The 26,689-nt window shown below is 42.3% G+C and overlaps 1 protein-coding gene across 5 annotated transcripts in view; it reads right to left on the reverse strand.

The window, feature by feature from the left end:
• LOC147028193 (inactive dipeptidyl peptidase 10-like) overlaps positions 1-26,689 on the reverse strand; it is a 504,934-nt gene that overhangs the window by 112,135 nt on the left and 366,110 nt on the right. For all 5 annotated transcript variants that reach the window (XM_085878340.1, XM_085878345.1, XM_085878341.1 and 2 more), the window contains 3 exons: positions 14,152-14,250; positions 12,860-12,954; positions 11,715-11,789 (listed from right to left, as the gene is read on the reverse strand). In XM_085878340.1, coding sequence (XP_085734466.1) covers positions 11,715-11,789; positions 12,860-12,954; positions 14,152-14,250 — 269 coding nt within the window. The remainder of the gene's footprint in view (positions 1-11,714; positions 11,790-12,859; positions 12,955-14,151; positions 14,251-26,689) is intronic.

Genomic DNA, 26,689 nt, shown 5'->3' on the forward strand with positions numbered 1-26,689 from the left:
TCCTCACCACAAGCTTCAGTGAACCAAGGGCGGGAGGAAGGGTAGGACAACTGAAGACGAGAGGGGATAAATCTGTGCATGAGGGAGAGCAACTTTCTTTGACAGAATTCCCAGGATGAGTTGATGTTGGAGAAAGTAGCGATAGGAGACCAGTCTATAAGTTTGAGGGCTGCTTGGAGACCCTGCCAATCGGCTTGAGTGAAATGCCAGACTCGACGTCGGTGAGGTGGTTCTCTGATAATAGCCAGAGAGATGTCCACTTTGACAAGGACGTCAGCAGAACCAATTGGAGCAGAGAAAGAGCAGCAGATATTGTCAGGGAAATTTGCCAAATCAGATTCAGAAGAGATGGAGAACCATTGGTTGAGATCCGAGTTGTGAAAATGACCGATGGAGTCAGTCCCAATGAGTCGCAGAAAGCTTTTGCTGAGGTGCCATGACAGGTGAGAGAGGTACCCACACCTAGCCAACTGGCATGACGACAATTGAAGTCGCCACATATGAGGAAGAGAGAGTTTGAATGAGAAGATCGAAGTTGGTCCATGTTTTCAGATAGTGAGGTTGAGATGGAGTCATCACTGTTAGGTGGACGGTACAGTACACATATAAAATGAGGTGGGAGTGGAGGGGAAGCCATAGCCAGAGGTATTCCTGGAGGTGTGGGGGAGTGAGGGCAGTGCATGAAGAGTGAGGAATAGTCTTTGATGAAGAGAGCAACTCCTCCACCAGGGCGAGGCTCAGGTCTGTCAAACAGGAGGAGGGAGTAACCAGGGAGAGATAGTTGGGAGTCAGACACGTCTTGGGGGAGGAAAGTTTCTGTTAGGCAGATTATGTCTGGTTTGTCAGTGGCAACCTGTATGGAAAGATCTGAAATGTTTGAGCGAAGACCCTGGATATTTGAGGTCCATACTTTTAATGAAGAAGTAGGGGAGGAGGCTTTGGGTGCAGGCGGTGGGGGGGGGAGGGTAGGACAAGGGACGAGGGGTAGGTAGGGAAGGTTGTTGAAAGAGTGTGGGGGATTGCAGAATAGCTATGGGAGGGGGCCGAATGAGGTGGAGAAAAGGCTCTGTGGTGCTGGGGGAGAGGGGGAGAAGAGAGGGGGAAGAAGGCAGTTGAGGATTTGAGGAGGTGGAGTGACGAGATGGAGGTGAGAGAGCAGTGGAAGGAGGCAGCTTTGTGGGGGGGGGGGGGGGTAAGTTTGGGAAGGATGGGTGAGGGGGATGAATGGTGGGAGAAAGGTGAGGGGGGAGTTTTTGAGAGAGTTTTGAGGGAGGCTTGGAGAGAGAAGAGTGGGATGGTTGCTTTGAGAGTGAGGGGTGAGAGGAGTGCGTTGGCACTGAAGTTGGAAAAAAAGAATGGTTGATGGAAAGCAAACATTCATTGCAAACTGGTGTTTTTAAAAGTTTTAGGCAGTTTTGCAATTGAACACATTTCTTGAGGGATGCAATAAAGGCGAATTCAGAGAATGGAGAGAAGAAACGCTGTAACAGTTGGATTTTTTAGGCAAGGTATGAAGGAAAGGTCGAATTGAGAGCAGTCTGTTTGAATAGCAGAAGATTAGTGCATTCTGTTACAGTAAAGAGTACCACACGTGTGAAAGATGAAGATGAAGCATTATAAGAGATCGTTTTGTCATTATTATTAATGTTTGAGAGAGTTTAACAGATTGGGTCATGGAAGTGTTGTAGAAAAAAAAAAATCGAGGAAAAAGAAGAGGAGGAAGAAGAGGAGATGAAGAAGAAGAAGAAGAAGAAGAAGAAGAAGAAGAAGAAGAAGAAGAAGAAGAAGAAGAAGAATCGGAGAAAGGTTGCGTTTTTGTTTTTTTTTATTTAAAATAAGAAATATAGTGATTAGTTGGGAGGGATGGGGGATGTTAAGAAAGTGGGAAAAATAGAAATTGAAGATAATGGGGAGAAAAAACAAATAAACACGATCATACACCGAGGGGAACAAAGGGTAGGCCTCAAGCCTCAAGGTAGGCCTCAAGCACCCAGTAAGACAAGTTTGACGAAATCTCAAAATAGCACGATTTTTGAAACAAAACCGAACTAGGAACACACAGTAACATGTAGGTGAGAAAATAAACAGTTAAAATGGGACAGATGACGACCGGAAACTTAACTTTGAGATCGTCAGCAGGGAGCCCCAAAGAAGACCTGCCAACGCTCCAAACCCAGAACTGGAGTTTTTGATGTTGCATCAAATAAAATAAAATCTTTATCATGGTCTCATTGAACTTCTCATCCCAAAAATGAAAATTTGAAAAAGTCACTTTTACAACAAAACATTCTCACAGAATGCTTGTCACGTACATTAACTTAAAATGGCTTATTGGGTCCTGTAGTGATTAACAAATTCACGTGAATATCACATGATTAACAATTGTGTGTTTTCTTACTGCAGAAAATCACTGGAAGTTTCAATTTTTGAAATCACTTTGGGAAATGTCATCGGCATTGTCTTTTTCACGCTTCACTTTAATACCCACTCCATTGTGGGGGGGAGGAGGGGAGGGAACAGGGAAAGGTTTAAGGGTTAACCGCAATTGTTACCAAAGTTAAACCAGGCCAGGCATGATTGGCATGTCTACTCTCCGAAAGTCTTTGATGAGCCATATGAGCTTATACCGACAGTAAGACCGTGGTGATTGAGGTAATCTACGTATTAATAAAATGGGAAGCGGCCATCCGTGTTTGTGCGTGTGTTTGTATACATGTTTGTGTTAATATACGTGTGTGTGTGTGTGTGTGTGTGTGTGTGTGTGTGTGTGTGTGTGTGTGTGTGTGTGTCCATGATGCTTCATTATAACTTGGGTTCCCGCTGCAGTAGAATAATAACCAGAGAGTTGGTGTCAAAGCCACCCAATGCTCGCCTGTTTATACATTTATCGTGTTTAAAAGACGAGTCTAATAATATTTTTTATAAAGCATTGCAGTGAAGTCTGATACAAATAATTTTAAAGCAATATATGTATTTGTATATTGTAATCAGTAAAAAATAGTGTGGTAGATAAAAACATTAGAAAGGAAATAACTTGCACCAAAAACTTTAACATTTTCACGCTCACGCCGGGGGTATCGCTATAGCTCTCTGTTATTCGAACAGGCGAGCTAAAAATGGTACCATTGGAAAGCTAATAATTGAATTACTTGGAACAAAAATTTGTATTGGAACATTTAATCATAAGGATGCCTGTTTTCGAAGCCCCTCCTTCTAGGATTGAGGAAGAAGAAGCAGTAATATGAGCTTAATGCAGTGATTCCAACAGAAACATTTATTACTGAAACACAGCAGAAACCCTTCAGAAGGACATGGGAGGAGCAAACAAAATTATATACACCACTGGGCAAAAGTTTTAGAACACCCCCATTTTTCAGTTTTTACTGAAATTTAAGCAGTTCAAGTCCAGTGAATAACCTGAAATGGTACAAAGCGAAGTGGTAAACTGAAAGAGGTTTAAAAAAAAAAGTTTAGGTCACCAAAAACTAAAAAATAATGTAAATTTCAGAGTTGTTATAAAAGGCACTTTTCAGGGAACAAGTAATGGGTTAGCAACTGCAAGTGTTCTGCAGCAATGGAAGTAAATTAAGCCTTAAAAGTTGATGCAAACAATTTCTATAGGTGTCCCAACTTTTGTTGATTAGTTACAAACCCTCTTTCTGTATAAAAGCATTGTTGGAACAGAATGTGTTGAGACACCCTCTGAAGCATTATTTGGACAATATTGCACTGCAGGAAGTAGTATATTGCTGTCATAATGGTGAGAAAAAGACAATTAACAAAGGAACACAGACAGACCATAATAACACTTAAAAGTGGAGGTCTTTCCTTTGGAGAAATTGCAAAGAAGCCAAGGTGTCAGTGAGTATAGTTTCCTACACCATCAAAAGGCATTTCAAAACTGGAGGAAACTCTGACAGGAAGAGGTATGGCAGACCTAAAGCCACAACACAACCAGAAGACAAGTTTCTGAGAGTCAACAGCCCGAGTGATCGGTGGTTCACAGGACAGCAGCTTCAAGTTCAGCTTAACACTGGTCGAAGTCAGGAAGTCTCAGTTTCAACTGTGAAGAGAAGACTTCGAGCTGCAGGTTTGACAGGCCAAGTGTCAGGAAGATAGCCATTTCTAAGATGGCAAAATAAGAAAAAGATGCTTGCCTGGGCCATGAAGCACCACCAGTGGACTATTAAAAACTGGAAGAAGGTCTTATAGACCGATGAATCAAAATTTGAAATCTTCGGTTCATCAAGCAGGGTTTTCGTACACTGTCGAGTAGGCGAAAGGATGGTTTCTCAGTGTGTGACACCAACTGTCAAACATGGAGGAGGAAGCGTGATGACCTGGGGCTCTTTTGCTGGATCCACAGTCGGCGACTTGCACAGAGTGACTGGCACCCTGAACGGAAAGAGCTACCACAGCATTTTGCAGCGCCATGCAATACCCTCAAGTCTATGCCTAGTTGGTCAGGGGGTTCATCCTGCTGCAAGATAACGACCCAAAACATACCTCAAGGCGATGTCAGAACTACCTTGGAAGAAAAGAAGAAGACGGTAGGCTTCAAATCATGGAATGGCCAGCACAGTCTCCAGAATTAAACCCCATCGAATGGGATGAACTCGACAGAAGGGTGAAAGCAAAGCAACCTGCAAGTGCAACACATTTGTGGGAACTTCTGCAACAGTGTTGGGAAGAACTTTCTGAACAATATTTGATTTCCATTGATGAAAGAATTCCACGAGTATGTTCGACTGTTATATCTGCAAAAGGTGGCTACTTTGATAAGTCAAAAATTTAGATTAAATTTTGTTCAACAAAACAATTCCATGATTTCTTTTTTATCTGCAATTGTTTATTTGTTCTATGCTTAAAATTCAGAGTACATTGAAACATTAAACTGCTTAGATTTCAGTAAAAACTGGAAAAATGGGGGTGTTCTAAAACTTTTGACTGGTAGTGTATATGCAGTAGTTATACTTCTTTAAGGCAATAGAAAAATCGGACTGTAAAAAATAAAACAATTTTCTCTGTGTGTGTGTGTGTGTGTGTGTGTGTGTGTGTGTGTGTGTGTGTGTGTGTGTGTGTGTGTGTGTGTGTGTGTGTGTGTGTGTGTGTGTGTGTGTGTGTGTGTGTGTGTGTGTGTGTGTGTGTGTGTGTGTGTGTGTGTGTGTGTGTGTGTGTGTGTGTGTGTGTGTGTATATGTATATGTATATGTATATGTATATATATATATATATATATATATATATATATATATATATATATATATATATATATATATATATATATATATATGAGCCTGGTGTTGGCGCAGTGGTTAGGGCAGCGGCTTGGGATCCACTTGGGATCGGCTTGGGATCCACTTGGGCCACTGAATTAATACACCAGGGGGTTGACTCAGCCTGTCATCCTTCTGCGGTCGGCGAAATGAGTACCAGTATACTGGGCCGGTGTATACCCCAGTTAAAATAGGTGTACCATATCCCTGTGTCGTAAGAGGCGACCAGGGTTGCGTCAGGAAGGGCATCCGGCGTAAAACATGTGCCAAATCACTATGCGGATCATACGGATGATCCGCTGTGGCGACCCCTAACGGGAGCAGCCGAAAGAAGAAGAAGAAGATATATATATATATATATATATATATATATATATATATATATATATATATATATATATATATATATATATATACATATATATATACATATATATATATATATATATATATATATATATACATATACATATACATATACATATACATATACACTCTTTCACCCACCAGGCTTCGCTATAAGGAGGGTGTATGCAATGGATACCCAGGAGGATCAAAACAAAACCTGTCAAAGGGCGGAGGAGCTCCTTGTGAGCCAAGGGCCATCCATATCTAGTGCCCAACTGTGTCTGCGGACATCCACCTGCAGTTTGGTTACCTCTTTCGACAAGGATGGTAACAGGATTTGCATTCCGGCCACCGTAAACCACTTTTTTTCCCGCAAAACACATAAAATAATGCAAAGAAAACTAAAAATACCCACTCCGTGGGAGTACTTCCTGTGCAGCTGCTTCACAAAGCAGCTCAGCTTACCGGATGACGGAATTGGGGCAAAGCCTTCAGGACCCCCATTCTTTGATGATAAGAGGAAAAGCATTGGGTCAGATTGGGTCAGATTGTGGTAGTGTGTGGTGCGGTGGTGTTGAGGTGAAGTCCACCAAATGGTGGTCCCCTTGGGTTAACCTGCGGTGGTCTCTTCTTGGATGGGTACCTGGAATGTCCTCACTCTCGGAGAGGATGATCACCCATCTCTGCTATCATCTGAGCTTAAACGTTTGAACATCAGTATTGCTGCACTCTCTGAGGTTCAGAAACCGGATAGTGGTGAGATCATGACTGGTGGTTACACCCACTATTGGTCACTGATGGTTAGCATGCTCAAGGAGTTGCTGTAGCTGTGTCGAACAAACTGATTCCCATGCTAATTGAAGCAACAACGGTGGACGAGCATATTATGAGACTGAGGATTCGTCACTCTCTGGGTGTCATTTCCCTGGTCTCTGTATATGCTCTGACTGAGGCGAGTGATCTCACTGTGAAGGAGACATTTTTTTCTACGCTCAAGTTTCTGGTTGTGTGCCCCAATCGATATACTCTTCGAGTCTTGGGGGATTTTAATGCATCAACTGGAACTGATAGGGATGGTTATGAGGTGTGTGTTGATCCCCATGGGTCTGAAACTGTGAACCAAAATAGCACCAAGTTCGTTGACTTTGCAAGACGTCTTGGACTTAGGGTGGCCGGTTCATGGTTTCAGCACCCACAGGCTCATCGCTGGACTTGGTATTCCAACGCTGGGTGCGTGGCAAAGGAGATTGACCATGTGCTCGTTGATGGTCACTGGAGGATAATCCAGAACTGCAGGGTCCACCAGAGTGCTCAATTCCTCAATACTGACTTCAGGCTTGTTGTAGCAACTCTGAAGTTGCAGCGTAAATCCAGGAGAATGGCACCATCCCAGCCTCGGCCAGATATTGGCAAGCTCAAGGATGAGGGAAGCTGAGAAACATGCGAAAAGGCTGAGAGGGAATTTGAGGGTCTGTGATAAACCAGTTGAAAGGGGGTAAATCTCCTGGGATATGTGGCATTCATGTTGAACTTATCAAGGCTCATGGAAATGCTGTACTCGTGTTGTTGCATGATAGTTGTGTGCTCTGTTTGGAACACAGGCATCACAGTTGGAAATCTAAACTGAATGGAAGAGGGGCCTTATTGTCCCTCTCTGGAAAGGGAATGGTGATCGCCAGGACTGCAACAACTATGGAGGGGTAATGCTGCTCTCAGTGCCGGGCAAGGTCTTTGCTTGGATAATTCTTCATAGGGTTTGCCACCATCTGCTTGAGCACCAGTGCCCAGAGCAGTAAGGCTTTACACCAAACAACTCAACAGTTGACTGCATCTTTGCTCTTCATGTCGTCACTGAATGCAGACAAGAGTTTAAACAAGGGCTGCTTGCAGCCTCAGTTGATCTCTGCGAAGTGATCCAGTGAATCAGGATGCCCTCTGGTGGGTTCTTGGTCTTCACCGGGTGCCACCAAAGCTGATCAATCTGATTTCTGAACTATACTCTGGTACTGAAAGTGCTGTGAGATGTGGTGGTTCTTTTTCTGACTCACTTGCAGTTGTTACTAGAGTTTGTCAGGGGTGTGCTGGCCCTCACACTTTTCAGTGGTTGCATGGACTAGATTCTGGGGAGGATGTCAGAGAGATCAAGCTCATATACTTGAACTCTCTGACATACTCCCCAGAATGTGACAGTTAGGCGTGGGTAGTTGTGATGGTTAGGCTAGCCATGCGACGGTTTGGCATGGCTGGTTATCCTGGACAAGAAAACGCATTGTTTTGGCATGTCAAGATCTCTGACCTTGATTTCACAATTGATGCAGTCATCTTTGTGGAGACTGGATAGCCTTATGGGGGCCCTTCAGGCACTGGATGAGGAGTCGGAGCCACAGGGATTATGGGTTTCCTGGGTCAAAACTAAGATCCAGGCTTTCAATGACATCTTGGATGCTGCTATCTTGTCTGTACTTGTTTACTTTGACTCTGACCAGGGATCTGAGATGGAGACATAACTGCTTTGGTACCAGGTCTATTTGGTAAGTCCTTGGCCATCACTGGTTAGACTTTGTGTCCAACAAGCGTTTGTTGAGTGAGACTCAAATGAGATTTGCTACCTGTATAATCTGAGAGCATCAGCTGCGGCTATATGGACATGTGGCTCATTTTTCTGATGCTGATCTGCTCACCAGATTCCCTCAGCGAGGTAGCATCGTTGGTGGAGGAGGCCAACGGGACAACCACGTGCCTTGTGGTTGCAGCAGGTTGATCGGCATCTCAAGGAGATGGGGATGGGCCAGGCATCTGTCTGGTGGGGAGCCAGAGAGAGGCTCCTGCAGTAATTATAGAATCAAAAATGGCTGGGCAAATCTCCACCAAATTTTCCAAACATTGTGGGGGTACCCAGGGTCAGGTCATTGATACAAAATACCTCCCCAATGGTAGGGAGATGACTTACGATTTTGGCCTGGCCCCATGACACAGTGAAAGTGGTTTTCTGACTTCTGCTGGAGAGAGGGGAGATTACTAGCTGTGGCACAAAATACATTGCCACACCTCCCATCCCCTCCTTCCCCTCACGCTGCTCCCTGAGGAAGCAGGTGTTCCTTGTACAGTAATACCTCTGTAGCGCGTTCCTGGACGAGAAAGCGCGAATCAAAAATTCAATAAAATGGATCATTATTCCATTGTTTGTATGGAGATGCATTCCCGACAGCATTCTTTTTTTAGGCATGAGCAGCATATGAGGGCTCCATTGGGGTGTTGATAACGGCGCGAATAATAACAGATGGTAAACATAATATTTTATAAATAAAAAGAACAATTTTTCATTGTAATAATATCAGTATGAACAAAAACCTAAAATATGTACAAACATCAATAAAAATAATATTTGCCATCACTTCAACTCTGCTCCGACTCCTACATGGCAGTGGTGGTAGACGACGTGAGAAGAGTGTCCTCCTGCTGTAAAACGAAAGTGGAATAAACAGCGCTGATTGCCTCAGAGCATGTGCACACAGTGCACGAAGGCGGCGGGTGGGGGGGGGGGTGTTTACTTGGCAAGCTGGATTTTCTTAATTTTTTTTTTTATCCTTTTAGTAAAAATTTTCTCCAGGACAAAAAGCTCTCTGATGAATCAGGGTTGTACAGGCCAGTGATAAGCAAGGTATCACTGTATATAAAAGTACACGGCAGGAGCACACAAACAACATCAACAGCCATGGCAACAACAATTACATGTGATAAAAGATCCTTTTTCACATGTTTTACTCAATTTTACATCCTTATTGATATCCACAGAAAGACTTGCAATATGTTTGTGAAATACAACATGCTGTCTGTCTTTTGATATAATTCCATCAGTGAAGCGATGGTTATGCATGGCTAGTTATCCTGGAACAGGCTCAGTCTCGAGATGTTAAGAACCCAAATCCAAAAAAAGTGCTGCCTCCATCCAGCTTTAATCCCAAAACTCGAGTCCATCCGTGCTTGTTACTCAGCCAGGAATTGTAGCGATGTTATTTTCAATGCAAACAAAACCAACAAGGTGTTTCACCACGATGGTCCTTAGGAGATAGGAACTTTCAAAGTACAATCAGAGAAGACAAAGGAATCTTGCTCAAAGCCGCTGGAGACACATACTGTATAATGCACCATGTTTGATCCTTAAAATAAGAAAAAGGCTTAAATTCGATCCTGCCGAATGATGGAGTGCCTTGTGATATGAAACTCGATCTGTATGACACCGATTTTGACAATTCATGTACACTGTCCATCTGTTGGTTTGTGTGACATTGTCCACATTGCTATTGAAAAAATATCACATCCCTGCACTCATAAAAAGAAAAAAGAAAAAAAAAGAAAAAAAAAGTACATGTCATAAAACACTCATAAAAATCATAAACACTCCCCACACTCATAAATAAAACAAATAAACAAATAAATAAATAAAAATAACACATCCCCTCCCCTGCCCTGATCCAACCTCTTACAATGAAGAGTCACCTTCAGGTTTTATTATTCCCCCCACGTTCCTAATCTCTCCACATTTGTCTTCCTCATTATTTGATAGTTGAAGAATATTCTCTGAAGCTTTCTAACAGGTTCCCTTGTGTATAGAATGAAAGTACAACTGCACAAGATGGGTTACATGTGGATGGAAAAAACAAAGATCCATATGCCGTCGATATCGAGATCACTGTGTTTGGGTGTCCGGTACATGCTGGAACAACAACGTGCTGCGGACAGTCAAACGCCTGTCTACTTGAATCAAAACAGCAGGCACACATGATCTGCTGTGTGCAAAACAACCCATTTGGTATCATTTGAACAAGTTGAATTACTCCACAATTGACCTTGTTCATCTCAGATGAAATTGTAAAATAAGTTCATTTGTGCTGAGACAAAACAACAGTGCCTGACTTTCGTTCCATTCCCTTAAACCTACAAAATATTTGACACAAACTCACTTACTCTCATCCTAAGTAACCTTGAATTTAAGCAAAACTAGAGCAAAGTCGATGGCACGCCATTGCAAGTCCCCATGCTTCCCACCTCAAGCAAATTTGAAAGACGGCAAAAAGTTCCATGAGGAATGACCCAATATAAAATTTTGAGTTATAATTTTTTTTCCGTTTTGACCCTCAACCCCCTGGGTCATGAACTGGGTGCCGAATCCAAAAAGTCGTTGCATATTTCATGCGTCTCCCAATGTTGAATGCACATGCAAATTTTCAATAAAGAAAGTATTTCTTTGAATTTAATTTTTTTGGTATTCCACCTTTTGATCCCACCCCAGGAGGTGGAGCCGAAATGATACTGCTCTCAAACCTACTTGCCATGTGGTGATGAGAACTACCAAGTTTGGTGAACTTCTGCATAACCATTCAGGAGTTAGCGTGACGGAAGGACCGAAGGACGGACGGACAGAGATAGACAGAGACAGACAGAGCTGATTAAAATACTCCCCCATTTTTTTTTTTTTTAAACATGGGAATAACAAGTTCAGCAAAACCTACAGCTCCACACGTGATGCAGAATGCTAAACCAATTATTTACCCGATACCCCAAATCATTTAGCTTCCTCATGTTTTATTGTGGCATGAACAACAACAACAAAAAAGAACATTAAAAATTACCCAAACGTAAGTTTGAGCTCACAAATATGTTTTTCAGCCATTTGTAATACTATTTGGGGGGCAAGGGGAGGGGTCATCCACATCGATCAATACGATCCACCATGATGACAGTAATCGTCCATCTTAAGTCCGTTCATAAACGAAGTCGTTTCAGGTTAGCCACCCAACACAAACCTCTGTAAAAATTGCTCAGGCTCATCATGTTAAAAGCAAGAAGTTTCTCGAAATCTCAGGAAGCACAAAATAAAGTTCAGCAAAAGCTTCCGCACCCAAATTATCCCCTTAAACCAGCAATTAGATGGGAAATTCAGTTCAAAAAGTGCATCTCGGAAATTACGCTCAACAGAAATGTTAATTATAACACGCGTTGCACGTCAGCACAATGCAGACTAACAGTTTTGGCAATTACTGTATGTCGGTAATCTGCATTCCCTGCTTGTGCTTCTAACGAGTCTTACCTGCTGCACATTGTACGCAAGCAAAACGTATTTGAGGTCTGGGGAGACTTGATACTCTGTGGCTTTGAGAGTAACCTGAGGGTGAAACAGAAAAATTAGATGTTGGAGTAACCTCCCCCTTCCTTCCACCAAATATTTTAAAGCCCCTTTCAAGTTTCCCTATATACATCCATCTTGACTTCATTCCTTGTTTGTTTTCTCCTTTTTATATTTTCAAATCGTTCATATAATGAGAGTAAAAATGGAGCGGTTCACCACCATGAAACTCCTACACACCTTCAATTCACCCACACCATCCGAAACTATTTTTGTCCCTTCTTTCTTTCCCTTATTTTAAGCGATTTTTCATTTATTAAGCTCCCTGCAACCCCCCTCCCTCCAAACAGTTTCGTAAATTTAATTTGCAGATTTGCAGACAGCTCTTCGTATGAAATCACTGTGAAAGTATAACAACTGCAATCATTATGTTGGTATCCTAACTAGGAGACATAAATATCATACTTGAGATATAATGATTTAAAAGCCGTGAGAAAATGTGAGGCCAACACCATTTTTAACGTTCAAAATGGTAAACATTTCAGAAACGAAGAAACAAGATGATGAAATGATGCAAAAAAAAAAACAAACAAAGTGCAAGAATACAATATGTGCCTCTTGCACCACCACCGAACCATTAAAAAAAATTAAAAAACACACAATTGATAAAAAAAAATGGAGAACAAACAAACCTCCTCGAGGCAATATTCCACAGATGCCGACGTTTCAAAATATCACGGTAAACGGTTAGATATAGTCTAAACTTTGAAGCAAATGTTGGTGGAATCTGTAACGAATAGGGCAGGAGATTACAGAAAAGAAGGGAGGTGGGGGTTGGATTTGACATGACAATGGTTTGTGTAGTGTATATATATATATATATATATATATATATATATATATATATATATATATATATATATATATATATATATATATATATATATATATATTTGTATATTACAACATTAATGTCCTTTTGAAGAGGTGCGAGTAGAAATGGATGAAATATTGTCACCGTTTTTGAGAGATGGTGTTATTTAGCGGGCGAGACAGGCAGGAGAATACATTCGGTGACGGCGTGCCCAAGCATACTGCATGTCACTTACAAAGACAGAATTTTCCACCAGCACCGTGCTTTGATTCGTCTCCACATTCACTTTTGTGACATCTCCTCTTGAATTACGATATATCAGTTCATTTCCTGCAAAAAGAAGAGAAAAAAAAACCACATGGCCGGAGGAAAGGACGAGACCTTGAGTTAGTGCCGACAGGCCACAAACAGGAAAGTCTGTAAGAGCCTTAAACCACCAATGACTATTGATGAGGTGAACATTTCGGCTGTTGGTACGGTTGGATTCAATTAGAATGCATTAACAGTGGTGGATGTCTCGACACAGGAAAGGAAAAATAAAATGACTGCAAGACAAACCGAATAACACATTGGCAAGGGCTCGAATCACTTATTCGTTGGAAAACAGATTCGTGACCGGGTCACGTCTACAGGATGCCAATAGTTACATGGCGTGGTACGCGGGAATGAGACACACGATACGATCTTAATGAAAAACTCAGGCCGAGATACGGAGGTTGAAAATTGACAGGCAAGCTGGTGAGGATGTGAAAAATACCGAGTAGGACATGGACTCGAGAACATCAGAGTTGTGTCAGCATTGTTTGCTGTGGGATTATTGGCAAAGTTGCCATTGGTAACGCTCCGGGATAAGGCAGGCATAATTCCCAACTCTTACGACGGTGACAATAATCAATACACTGTTTGGGCTAAATGTCTCGAACATTGTTATCTCTTAAACTGCCTCATGCGGAGCGGAAATCGTGCTTTGGGGAATTCTGTGCGACATAGCAAATGGGTGTGAACTTGCAAGTGCCTGGTTCTTGGATAGAATTATTTTATTTTCACAATCTTTGTGTTCTGAAAAAACAAATCGATCCAAGTAGCAAATCTGCTAATCTGAAAGCACTTCCATGAACCGTATGGCCTCCATTCTAGCAATAAAGATGTCCAGCCTGTCTTCTCCGACCTTTCGACTCCACGAGACGTGTGAAACGTTGCACAGAGTGGTCGTCGCACCTGCCGTCTATTACCAGTGAATGTCGACGATGGGTGCATGATGGATGGTGCCAATCGGGCAGCTAAAGATGGAGCAAAGAGGAGAGTTTTCAAGTACATTCTGAATCAAGGTGCATCGATGGCCTACACTTTCTCCAGCCATTGTACATAGCAAATGAATGGAGCAAAGAAAATAACAGGCAAAGGAGCTTCAGAAGTGAAAACAAAAATTGGTTGGAGGTTGATAGAGCCATAACCTCAGGCTTGAACACTTAACGGTATACGGTGGACTCAGTGAAAACAGCCAAGCACAATGTCATCAGTACTTACCAGAGATCCAGGAGACCGTGGGTTGAGTCAATTCAAATTCAGGGCTGAACAGGTCATCCAATGTGAAATTGGACTTTAACGCCTGGCTCGGGTCTTCATCTACATCAATTAGTGGGGGTTAACAGTTTGGGGAAAGAAGTCTGAATCACGATACATGTAAAACACAGTAAGCAGTAATGGCAGGAAGTCAAAGCACTAATGATAAGTTCTGCTTTACCTGGTCAACTGATTGTTAAATTTGAGCTTGATGATGAAGATTGACAGACCATCACTCAGGTCTCAAGTGTTAAACGGTTCATATATTCATTACCTGTTGAAGGTGCCATTCACATGGGAATAGTAAGGTGACGGCTGGATGCGTTTACAGGTCAAGAAAGATCTTGATCAAGTGAGATGGTCAACCAGGCAAATCAATCATCTTCTTATTTATGCCACTTCACATTAGTTTAGGCTCAGAAGCTCAAATGATGTGTAAAGTCAACAAGGAATCACAAACGAGGAACTTTGACGCAGAAGGAGGCCATTCTGCCCATCATGCCTGCACTACACCAGCACCATACGTGCTTCCTCAGACACGGTGACCAAAACTGCACACAATATTCCAGATAAGGCTTCACTAAATTAATATATACAGTGTTCGCATTAACTCTGTTGGGGCCCAACTGTTTAATAATGTCACGTTTAAATGGAGGTAGTTGGGGGAGGAATTTGAAATTCGGGCATTCCAGCAGAAGGGACGCACGGCTTGACGTCCATCGAAGGGATGGAACACACATTGATGCTTTGCCTTTGCTGCGAAACACCAAGATGACAAATTTTAGTCGGGTTTGAAATCGAACCCTGCAGGCCGGACAGCTCGCAGGCAAGTGCGCTCACTCTGTGTCATCCTGATGGGCTAAACCGCAAACCTCAACATGTACAGATAATTAGGAATTTGTTCAACGTTCCGAAAGAAAAGCTCCGATACTTTGGGATGTGCAATGAGATAATTAACATCCTAGAGACGTCCATTTGCTGTCAGCCAAGAAAGCCAATATCAGTCACTGTGATCATCGTCACCCGTGAAGGCATTTGTCAGGAGTTTCTCCATTAAATTCACTTCACAACCTCTCCCCGAGAGAAGGCAGATCTGCAGCGACAACAAATTTGTCACAAAAGGATATTGTGGGGAAACACACTAAAGAACACTTTGAAGCAAAACAATAAAGATGTCTTTTCACACACATTGACCTAGACGATGCTGTGCAAACTTGGCAGAGCTGCCAAAAATAACGCAAAAAAGGGTCCGTGTGGCACGATGAAATCAAGATTGGGCTTCATAACCTTTCGGCACGCAAGCAACAGGTACAAACCTCAAATGAACAGCGGGAATATAGTGTTGATGTGAAAAAACGAAAAAAACATTCATCAACTTCAGATCAAATCGTCTTATTCCCCCCCCCCGAAGTTCGAAGACTCGTCTCCTGGGGAAATGAACGGCTTCCGCAGCTGTCCTCGCTGTCAGAACGGACGATGTCCTTGCTCCTCTTACGATCAAATGGAACTCGAGGAAAATAAATCAATCATTTCCATATGCAATAGAAAAATCTCTCCGTGAAACAAACAACACCGTGAGAAGAAAGTCAGACTTGCCCAAAAACGTTTGATACCTGAAGGGTGCTTCATCTATGCTCTGGCACGAATTCCACGTCTCATAAGTCCTTCAAAAGGCATTCCACCAACACAAGGATTTGCGTTGTGCGCGTGGCGTGCGCACGCACACACTCACACACACACACACACACACACAATTGAGTGCGCACGCACAAAGAAAATTCGCAAAACCTGCAAAATATTATCCTTTCTTGTTTGAATGCCATTTGTGATGACGTCATTATTTGGGAATGTCGATTCTATGGTTCAGAGAGTCCACTCGGTCTGTTAGCATTCCCATCCTCTGAACGGCTGGCTCATGTTGTGGGGGGCACACAGGTTCAAATGCCATGTAGACCCATATTTGTTTGTCCATCGTGTCTCATGTCCCTGTAATCCATATAAATGTACATTGATGTCGATTAAATTTCTGTGTGCTGCGTCCATCCCATTGATGTACAAGTTCCTCTATGAACCTTATGTTGAAGTAAAAATAGAAATAATTAAAAATAGTTTGTAAAACATTGTTGCTCTTTGCAGTTACACCTTTCCCTTGGCCTTGACATAGCCCGTTGATGTGGAACCCGCCATATTGTTCAATGACCTGACATTGGAGCAAAATAATGCTCGTTAAACGCAGAAGTGCAGTATCATTGGATTAATAACTCAAGTCACGTTCGGTGAACGCTTCACTGAATAATTAAAAGATGATTCACAATTTTAAAACACGTGTTTCCCTTTCATTCATCTGGGTGCACATATTTATCCAAGCGTGAAAAACTGACCATCGATTCATATCAAGCAAAAACAACATGGAGTTGAGCAGATTCCTTACCACGGTACGCAATGGCATCACTGCTGAATGAGAAATGTGAGAGCGACAATGTTCAGATGTTATCCGTGAGCTGGCTTGCTTGGGTTTGATTCCCAAGCCAACTTTAAACTGTTGGATTGGTGATTCTCAGGCAGGGTGCTTCATCACAAAGTGCGTCGTCCCTGTTACGGAGCTATAGCTGGGTAAGGAATTTGTAGATTGATTCCTTTACCAGGGTGGGCTGGCATTGCCACAAAAGGATGATTAAGCCCGAAGGCTGACTGATACTGTGGGTAGGCAGTGTAGTAGCTGACGATGCTCTTAGCAATTGACGGTTCTGTCTTTCACAGATTGCTGAGCCGGGAGATCCATTTTAATGACATGTGTATATACAGTATACACACTGTGTATGTACTACCATATTTGAGGATATATATATATATATATATATATATATATATATATATATATATATATATATATATATATATATATATCTCCTGCTTTATACGAACCAGACTGTTATTATATACAGCATCGGTGCTGCTGAAGCAGTTTCTTGCCAAGAGTTATACTGGATAGTTTGTCATTGCCTTCCTACAGTAGTTATGGCAGGAATTTGGAATTTTTTCATCGTGTGAGCAACAGCTCACCTTCCATAATTTTCCAATTATAAACTGCATCGTGCATAAGCCACACTCCCCAAGTACTGATCTCTTTGAAAAACAAACTCATGGATAAACCGCCCTCAAATATAAACCGCAGCTGTAAAAGACCTCCTGTTACTAATTTATCGGTGTCATACAATGATTTGGCCTGTTGGAACACTGCAACTATAGACAATATAGATTGTTGCAGACCTGGATTTGCAAGGATTCCATTGTAGCACAGTGGTCGGAGATAACTGGAACAAATTAACGCCACCAGGTAAACTCATGTAGTATTAACTGCACTGGATGGTTTTGACGAAAAAAAATTCGTAAACAAACCACAGTTTATAATTGGAAAATTATGGGAGGTGAGCAGACACGACTCCCAATTTACCAACCAATTGGAGGGGTAGCACACACATTGATGAATCACCCTGCCGGTGACACATCAGGATGACAGTTTATAGCTGGGTCAGGATTCAAACCCAAGCTCAACAGGTTAGAGGTGAGTGTGCTTTCCTCTCAGTTACACTGCCAGTATATATATATATATATATATATATATATATATATATATATATATATATATATATATATATATATATATATATATATATATATATATATATATATATATATATATATAGTTACGGATCTGGAAACCATGTGCATTCAACATACAGGTCCCAAAAGTTAGTGATGCCGTTAAGTACATGTGAGACAGGTCCCTTCCTTTTGTCTCGTGGGAGAATCAAAGGTATGCGTTGCGATTTCTTTTAGTTAGGTTATTACATCTAACAAGCCATCTTACAACCATTCCATCCCCCATCATGATCCACCATAAACCGGCTGCCTTCTCTCACCCTGACATGCCGAGGCGGGATCTCGCGGGTCCAGTTTCTCGGCTTCCATAGACGTTGTAACTCTTTCACGCCGACCTTTGCAACATTGATACTGTTGCTCGACAAGTATGAACCCGCATGGAAGAGTGGGTGGGGTTTCCCGGCAGGGCCGAAATCCCGCCCAGAAAGGGCAAACCCATAGGAGCCTGTCCAATCAAGGCAGGAAGTGACGTCTGTTCGAGCGAGCCCCGCCCCATTGAGGGAGGTCCATAAATTCCCGAGCACTCTCTGAGGAAGAGGTTTTGGGGGGGGGGGTTGTTACGAAGGTTGTTCGGAGGTTTTTGATGGGGTTGTTGTTGAGCGTGCAGTTCTTTTAAAGTAGAATGTTGAGCAGAAGGTCGTGAAGGTGGCGAACGTGTCTCTGCTGGCCCTCCACAAGGAAAGGAAAGAGCGACCCTGACCCCCCTCCGTGGACCCCGCTATTCATCACCTGAGCTCCGCCATGAACCACGAGTCCCACAAGTGTGACTGGGGACCAAACCAACGACCTTTGACAGGTTCCGCATCGCGGAGCACCCCTTTCATCCGACGGTCAGGTACCCAGCTGGACTCTGACCCCCAGCTCGTCTCGCTCCTCAGCTGCGAGGGTCCAATAAATAACTCTGGGTTTATTTTCATTTGTGTGTGTGCCTGTGTGTAGGCCCATCTTTAAGGAGAACTGAATAAGTGTTTTTGGATCATTGTAAATATTTCTTGTATATTCACGATAAGTTTTGCTTTGTGTCTTCATTTACTGTAAATAAATCATCATAGAAATGTTCCCAGTCCGTTTCCGTCCCTTCTTGCATTGGTCCAGCATGGATCGGATCTGAGTTTTGGTGGGGTTTTAGCCCCGGTAATCGGACAATTGTAGCCGGGACGTCCTGGGCAGGCCCGCTCGACTGCATTTGAGCCGGAAAGGTGGGTGGCAGAGTGGTAGTCGGTAGGTGTAATTTTACCACTGCCGATAGAGTGAATCCGGTTCGGCCAGGCGTTCCGAGGGCATGGATCCCCGGTAGCCGAGACCACATGGTTACTTAGGTATATTGGATCTAGACAAAATAACCGTACGCCACGCGGTCGAGATTTTGGCGTTCCACGCTCGGTTAAACGACCCGTCGGCTCGTGGAGTTACCCGAGCGATGCCCTACAGTTCCGGGGAATCTGGTGGAGACAACGTCGCTTTCCCCACCTAGCGGTCGTTCTCGCCACCAGACCCCCGGCCCACAACAATATGTGTGTGTGTGTGCGTGTGTGTGTGTGTGTGTGTGTGTGTGTGTGTGTGTGTGTGTGTGTGTGTGTGTGTGTGTGTGTGTGTGTGTGTGTGTGTGTGTGTGTGTGTATAAAACATCGACTTTTGTTACATTTTGTTGCCACAGCCTGAACTTCAAAAGGATTAAATTAACATTTTTAGTCACCGATCTCCCCAAAATCCCACATCATGACAAAATGAAAACATGCTTTTTGAAGTTTTTACAAATTTATAAAACATGAAAAGCTGAAATCTTACATTAATAAGTAAGCAACCCTCTGAGTGAATACTTTGTGGAAGCGCCTTTGGCAGCAATTACGGCTTCAAGTCTTCTTGGGGATGTCTGTATCACCTTTGCACATCTGGATATGTGGATTTTCTTCCATTCTTCCTTGCAGATTTGCTCAAGCTCCATCAGGTAGTATGGGGAGTGTCGGTGAACAGCAATCTTCAAATCTTTCCACAGATTCTCAATGGGATTCAAGTCTGGGCTTCGGCTGGTCCACTCACCGACTTTCACATTCTTGTTCTGAAGCCATTCCCAGTGTTACTTTGGATGTATACTTGAGGTCATTATCTTGTTGGAATGTAAATCTTCGCCGCAGTCTTAGGTATTTTGCACTCTGAAGCAAGTTCTCCTGAAGGATTGGCCTGTATTCTGCCACTGAAAAGCATCATAATCACACGATGTTGCCACTTCCATGCTTCACGGTAGGGATGGTGTTCGATGGTTGATGAGCTGTGCTCATTTTCTGCAAGATGTAGCCCTTTGCATTCAGGTCAAAGTGTTCCATTTTGTCTCGTCGGACCACAGAATATTTTGCTTCATGCTCTCTGCCTTTCACGTGCCTTTTTGCAAACTCCAGGTGTGCTGTCATGTGCCTTTTTCTCAGGAGTGGCTTCCATCTGGCCACTCTCCCATAAAGCCTAGATTTGTGAAGTGCAACAGAGATTGTTGTCCTTCGGGCAGGTTCTCTCATCTCAGCCAAGGAACTCTGCAGTTCTGTCGGAGTGGTCTTTGGGTTCTTGTTCACCTCCCTGACCAAGTTCCTTCTTGCCCAGTTGCTCAGTTTGGTCAGACGGCCAGCTCTAGGTAGAGTCATGGTAGTTCCATATTCTTTCCATCTCCTAATGATGGAGCTCACTGTGCTCTTGGGAACTTTCAACACTCTAGAAATTGTGTTATACCCTTCCCCAGATCTATGCCTCCTCACAATTATATCTCGGAGTTCTACGGACAGCTCCTTAGAATTATCTACGGCTCCTACGGCTGTCTACGGACAGCCAAGGACAAATCATGACGGCAAAATGGCAGAATTATGGTTGAGTTTTTGCTCTGACATGCCCTGTCAAATGTGGGACCTCATATAGAAAGGTGCGTTTCTTTCTAAATCCTGTCTAATCAATTGAATTGGTGACAGGTGGACTGCAATCAAGTTGTGGAGATATCTCAAGGATGATCAAAGGAAATTGGATGCACCTGAGCTCATTATGGAGTTTCATAGCAAAGGGGTTGAACACTATTTGTCTCTCAAGGGACACTGGATACCCTTGACCAGAGTCGCAGGGCCAGGCTGAATGGCAGAGCTGAGCTGTTCAGGGAGCTAAGGCGTAAAACTGTACGTGCACTAAGAGTGGACAAGGAGGTCTGTGTGCGAGGAATCTGTCAGGGGGAGTATCACCTGTGATCAAGTGATTCTCGTCCTGCTTACAGGGGAATTCGCACATTGTGTTCATCCAAGCCCATCCCTCGGTGGACTGCAGTTAGAGCAGAGGGTGGTGGGCACTTGACAGAGGAGTCCGAAGTGAAGTCCCGCTGGGCCGGGCACTATGAGCAGCTATAATAGGCTGATCCACCAGCTGTTGAGCTGGATGTCAGGGGTGTTACTATCCACCTTGTGAAAATTTTGTGTCAATCCAGCAAGCAGTTGCAGAGAAAAACCTTACTCACGTCCTGTGCAGACAGACAGACAGACAGACAGACAGACAAACAAATGGACCCAAATGCAATACCCTCTCCTTTGACAAGGGTAAAAATAAAAAGCTGAAATGTCTTGTGTTACTATCTTGTCGACCCTCCAAACAACTGTGATCCACCTTCGTTTGTGGAAACACAGACTGCGGTGAACAGGATGAAATGGGGTAAATCTCCATGTGGCATCCATGCCAAACTTCTCAAGGCTGGTGGAAATGCTGCACTCATGTCATTGCATGCAGTTCTGTGCTCTGCCTGGAACACAGGCATCATCCCAATTGAATGGAAGAGGGGCCTTGCTATCCCTCTCTACAAAAGGAAGGGTGATCGCCAAGACTGCAACAACTACCGAGGGGTGACGCTGCTCTCGGTGCCGGGCAAGGTCTTTGCTTGGATAATTCTTGATCGGGTTCGCCACCATCTGCTTGAGCACCAACGGCTAGACAGATCAAGGCGAAACTTTTCAGCTATGACCACCCATGCATGAGGAACAAAACGTTCCCACCTTTTACATCTTGGGTCATATGGTTTGGCAGCCATATGGGATTTACCCTAAAACTCCTAAAAATCTTCCTCTCCAGAATAACTGGACAGATCGAGGAGAAACTTCACACAAATGTTCCCCAGCCTTGGGAATACCTGGGTGTTCACAATTCGTTTATAGGTCATATGGTCTGGCAGCCCTATTGGATTGAACAAAAATATTTCTCTTGAACTGCTTCATTGTCAGATGTGAAACTTCACAATTATGATGAAGTAGCGATGGGGAATACTGTATATGTTTTCAATTGCAACCTGATCGGACACAGAGTTTGTCAGCCAGAATGATTTACTTTTTTTTTTTAAATTGTTGTTTGAACAAGTCTCACTTAGCTGCACCTAGGTGGGTTTGAGGGTAGAGGAGTAGCAACTGAAACCTGAATCCTATCGAGATTCTTCCTGATGACTTCATCTTTGATTTTTTGCTTGTTTGGGTTCCTTCTGATTACTTCAATGCAGGACTGTACATCTTTGGTCTTCCATTTCATCTGAATGGAATATATTTTAATCCCATTCTGAATTCAATTGAATAATAAAAAACGTCATGGGTCAGTGTCTGATCACAGCGGGGTTGCATCAAAGCGGGACGTCTTGGTGCCAGGTCATCACTGCCAGCAGTTATAAAATGGCAGTTCTAGCTAGTTATGTCTCTTATTAATTACGTAACACACCAGTACACAAACACCATACAAAACTACACAAAACAAGTCCTGGTGAGGGACTGCAACCAACGATTGCTCTTTTTCTTGTTAATTGAGTTGTAAAAATTTCTATAAACATGTTTTGACTGTCATTATGGGGTATTTGTGTAGATCAGTGGCAACATTTTAAAATTTAATCCATTTTAAATTCAGGCTGGAACACAACAAAAGGTGACAAAAGTTGAGGGGTGTGAATACTTTCTGAAGACACTGCATATTCGAAGCGCTGATGCTAAAACAGAAACTGCCATACTTTGGACACATCTTTCGCAGAAAACCGAAAGTCTGGAGAAATCAACCATACTGATTACATATTTGAGGGAAGAAGATATAAGAAGAAGCAGACCCTATATATGCTGGATGGATGGGGTAAAGATGCAACCAAGCTGTTTCTGCCAGTTTTGGGAAGTAGTGCAGGATCAGGATGGTTGGAAAAAATGTGAACATGAATATTACCAAAAGGCAGACATGACTTGACAGAACTAAATAACTAAGGCTATCCCGCTAGCCAATAATTCACGATGGAAAATTAAAAAAAAGAGATTTTTAAAAAACAATATTTTATTGGTATTGCTTTGTTATAAATACAAGTTAATCAGTCATAGGGGTTAGCTTGTTCACTATCGATTTTAATAGACCATATTTACAACACAAAAATAAAAATAAACTAATTTTACTTTACGTTCCGTATCGATTGAGCCTCGCTCAGCTGATCGTGTCTCCATCCCTCTTCCTTGGTGGCATATTTCACCATCACGGTAATGCAAAAACACGGGGGGTAATAAAATGATTGTTTCCTTTGATGTTTTTGATAATTCTTTGGCAATCTCATCTATATTTCAATGATTTTTCAAGGGTACAGCCTTGCATTTGTGTTCAACTTGCCAGGAGAAAGTGCTTGTCATTTCTGAGATGATCAGTAATATGATTCCTTATCACAGGGTAAATATGTAAACTGGGTGTAGTGGCGTGCGCCTGTAATCCGGCAACTCGGAGGCTTGGGTTGGAGGATCGCTTGAGGACGGGAGCTCTGCGCTGGGCCACGCTATGAGAGGGTGTAGGGCAGCCTGGAATCATGGCGAAACCCAATCCTTATCCCTGTGTCGTAAGAGGCGACCCAGGGTTGCGTCAGGAAGGGCATCCGGCGTAAAACCTATGCCAAATCAGTATGCGGATCATAACGGATGATCCGCTGTAGCGACCTCTAACGGGAGCAGCCGAAAGACGAACAACAACATCACAGGGTAAATATGTATCGACTAAAACAGCGATTATTGTGAATGTGGCGATTGTTATAAGTGGGGGGTGGGGTTCCTTATATTCAGATTGCGATATACAGACGTCCGACTGTATATGTAAACATGCAATCCTTAAAATATGCACTGGAACACTTACCACTCACTGTACACCATCCATAAACGATAAATGGTTACCACTTCCCATCAAAGTAAAATGTCTGTGAATAAAATAAACCAACAAACACTTCTCTAATCATACTGACATAAAACTGGGAAACACCTGCTCCCTTGAGAAGCATCCGAGCCCGTAAAAGATCATGTGGTGTGCAATTTTCTTTGGTCATATGACTCTCCGTGAACAGGAGCGAAGCTCCACCGGTCAGCTTTCGTTCATGGATATTTTCATTTATGGACAGTTTTGTGATTTTTTTCCCCTCGAATCATGGCTTTGATGTATATATATATATATATATATATATATATATATATATATATATATATATATATATATATATATATATATATATATATATATATATATATATATCACCAATGCAAAATTTCAACTTTTGAGTCCACCGCAAAAGTTCTAAGCATGTGTTTGAGTGAGTCAGTGAGTCACTCAGTGGTTATACATATACATATAAATCATCATCATCTATACAAAGCTAGTATGTCTGTCTATCATGCACCTCTGTCTGTCTGTCTTGTATGCACTCCTATACTGCTGAACGGAATGAGTTGAAATGTGGTGGTTGAACTAAAGTTGTAACCCAAGAATGTTTATGGTGGTTAAAAAAAAAAACATTCATAGTCCGTTTGTTTTGGCTTAAGTGGCAAACCACATTCTCCATGTAAATGTGTATTGTGTGGCACCATTCCTGGTGGGAGTGGGTATTGCATGACAGATCGTCATAAAATACATCAAATATCTGAAAGAAAACTATAAACGGAAATTATCATGATTATTTGACGTGCTTGCTTGTTTGACTTACATGCACTCCAGCAGCGTTGAACACAAATGAGCTTAAAATGGCAGCTTGTGCTCAGGGCATGTACCGTAGTGAAAGTTTTAGGCTGTTGGGACTGTTACGCCTAACTTATGTTTTAACGTTAAAGTGTGGGAATTATTATAATACTGTACTATAAAGGACTGTATTCTCTGCATGAAAGCAAAATTTGAAGTCGACTAAGGGATGCAAATATAGTTTGGAGGAGTGTGTGAATTGATAGAGGGGGAGTGAGTAAAGGAGGAAGTGGGGGTGAAAATATACAGAGAGGAGGAGGTGAATGAATGTGTACAAGGAGAAGTATGAAGTGGGAGTCAGTGAAGGGATAAAGGGGAGTGGGCAAAGTAGTTAAGGGAAGTAGGTGAATGGGTAGGAAAGGTTCTGAGAAAGGATATAAGTGGGAGTGGATGAAAGGATTTAAGGAAGTGGGTGATTGGGTTGAGTGGAAGTCTGTGAAGGTGTAAAGAAGGTAGTGGGAGTGGACGAATGTTTTGAGGAAAATGTGTGAAGGTGTACAGGGGAATGAGAGAAGAGTTGCTGAGTAAATAGATTTAAAGAGAGTAGGTTTGCAAGTGTTAGCTGCAACAGGCTATCTAACATAAGCACACACACACGCGCACACACACACACACACACACACACACACACACACACACACACACACACACACACACACACACACACACACACACACACACACACACACACACACCTTCTCATGCAGCCTTTCCTTGACAAAACATCCACATCGTTGCTTAAGAACAAATCAAATCTGACCTCTCCGAAGGCTATTCTTTCAGCTAATGTTTGCACAAGCAATTTATTAGCCCCCTACCTCTGTGCAAATGCTTGCCTGTGTAGCTTGGCGCTTCATCAAAAATAATCGGTTCTGTCATGGCCATACTAATCAGCCGTGTCAAGCGTCCACAAGTCTGCACAACCACCCCTCAACTTCACCAGATTTCTGCTGGTAAACATCTCCAGGGTAAATAAATACAGCATTGCTCGTGACTTGAATATCCAGCTTGCCGATGGAAATATAATATTAGGAAGCTCTCAATTTACTTATCATTCTCCTGTGTCCAAAACATTTGCCGTTGGAGAAAATCCAAGTTGTGTTTATTTGTAATTTTTGTGCTTTTTCCTTGACATCTTTTTTTTTTTTTTGCATATCTTTTCATTCATCATGCAAACTATACTTTCCTCTGCTGTAAATATCTGCAGATCACAGGCCGAGCAAAAAAAAAAAAAGTCATATTTGTACTAGTCAAGAATTGCAATTAGAGCCAAAACAGTGAAGTTGGGCTTGAAAGTGAAAGAGGAAACTTTAGAGATGTGCTGTGTTTACTTCGCACTGAACAAAGCACTTGCTCCAACTCATCTCCTCACCCTTGAAATCTTCCATAACTTTGCAAGGACATATGTATCCAAGGAAAAGGCCATTGGATTTGGTGAATGGGAGCTTCTGGAAGACAGGAATGAAGTTGCAAGATATTGGTGACCTCTTTGGCAGATTGAAGAGAGAACAAGAGACAACCAGAAAAAGAGGGGTTTTGGAATGTGAGACTTCAGAACCGATTTTGAATCAGTTATAGCATTTGAAAAACTTGAAGATGTGTGCAAAAAAAAAATATATATATATACATATATATACATATATACATACATATATATATATATATATATATATATATATATACATATATATATATATACATATATATATATATACATATATATACATATATACATACATATATATAATGTCCTCACTAGAGGAATAAAACCGCATTATCTTCAAAAAATGCTGGAGACTGTGTGAGCTGGTTCTTCAAAACATCACCA

Source organism: Eptatretus burgeri, chromosome 4 (genome assembly GCF_056783735.1).
Source record: "Eptatretus burgeri isolate ZD-2024b chromosome 4, Ebu_testis_v1, whole genome shotgun sequence".
In the NCBI taxonomy this organism is placed as follows: Eukaryota; Metazoa; Chordata; class Myxini; order Myxiniformes; family Myxinidae; genus Eptatretus; species Eptatretus burgeri.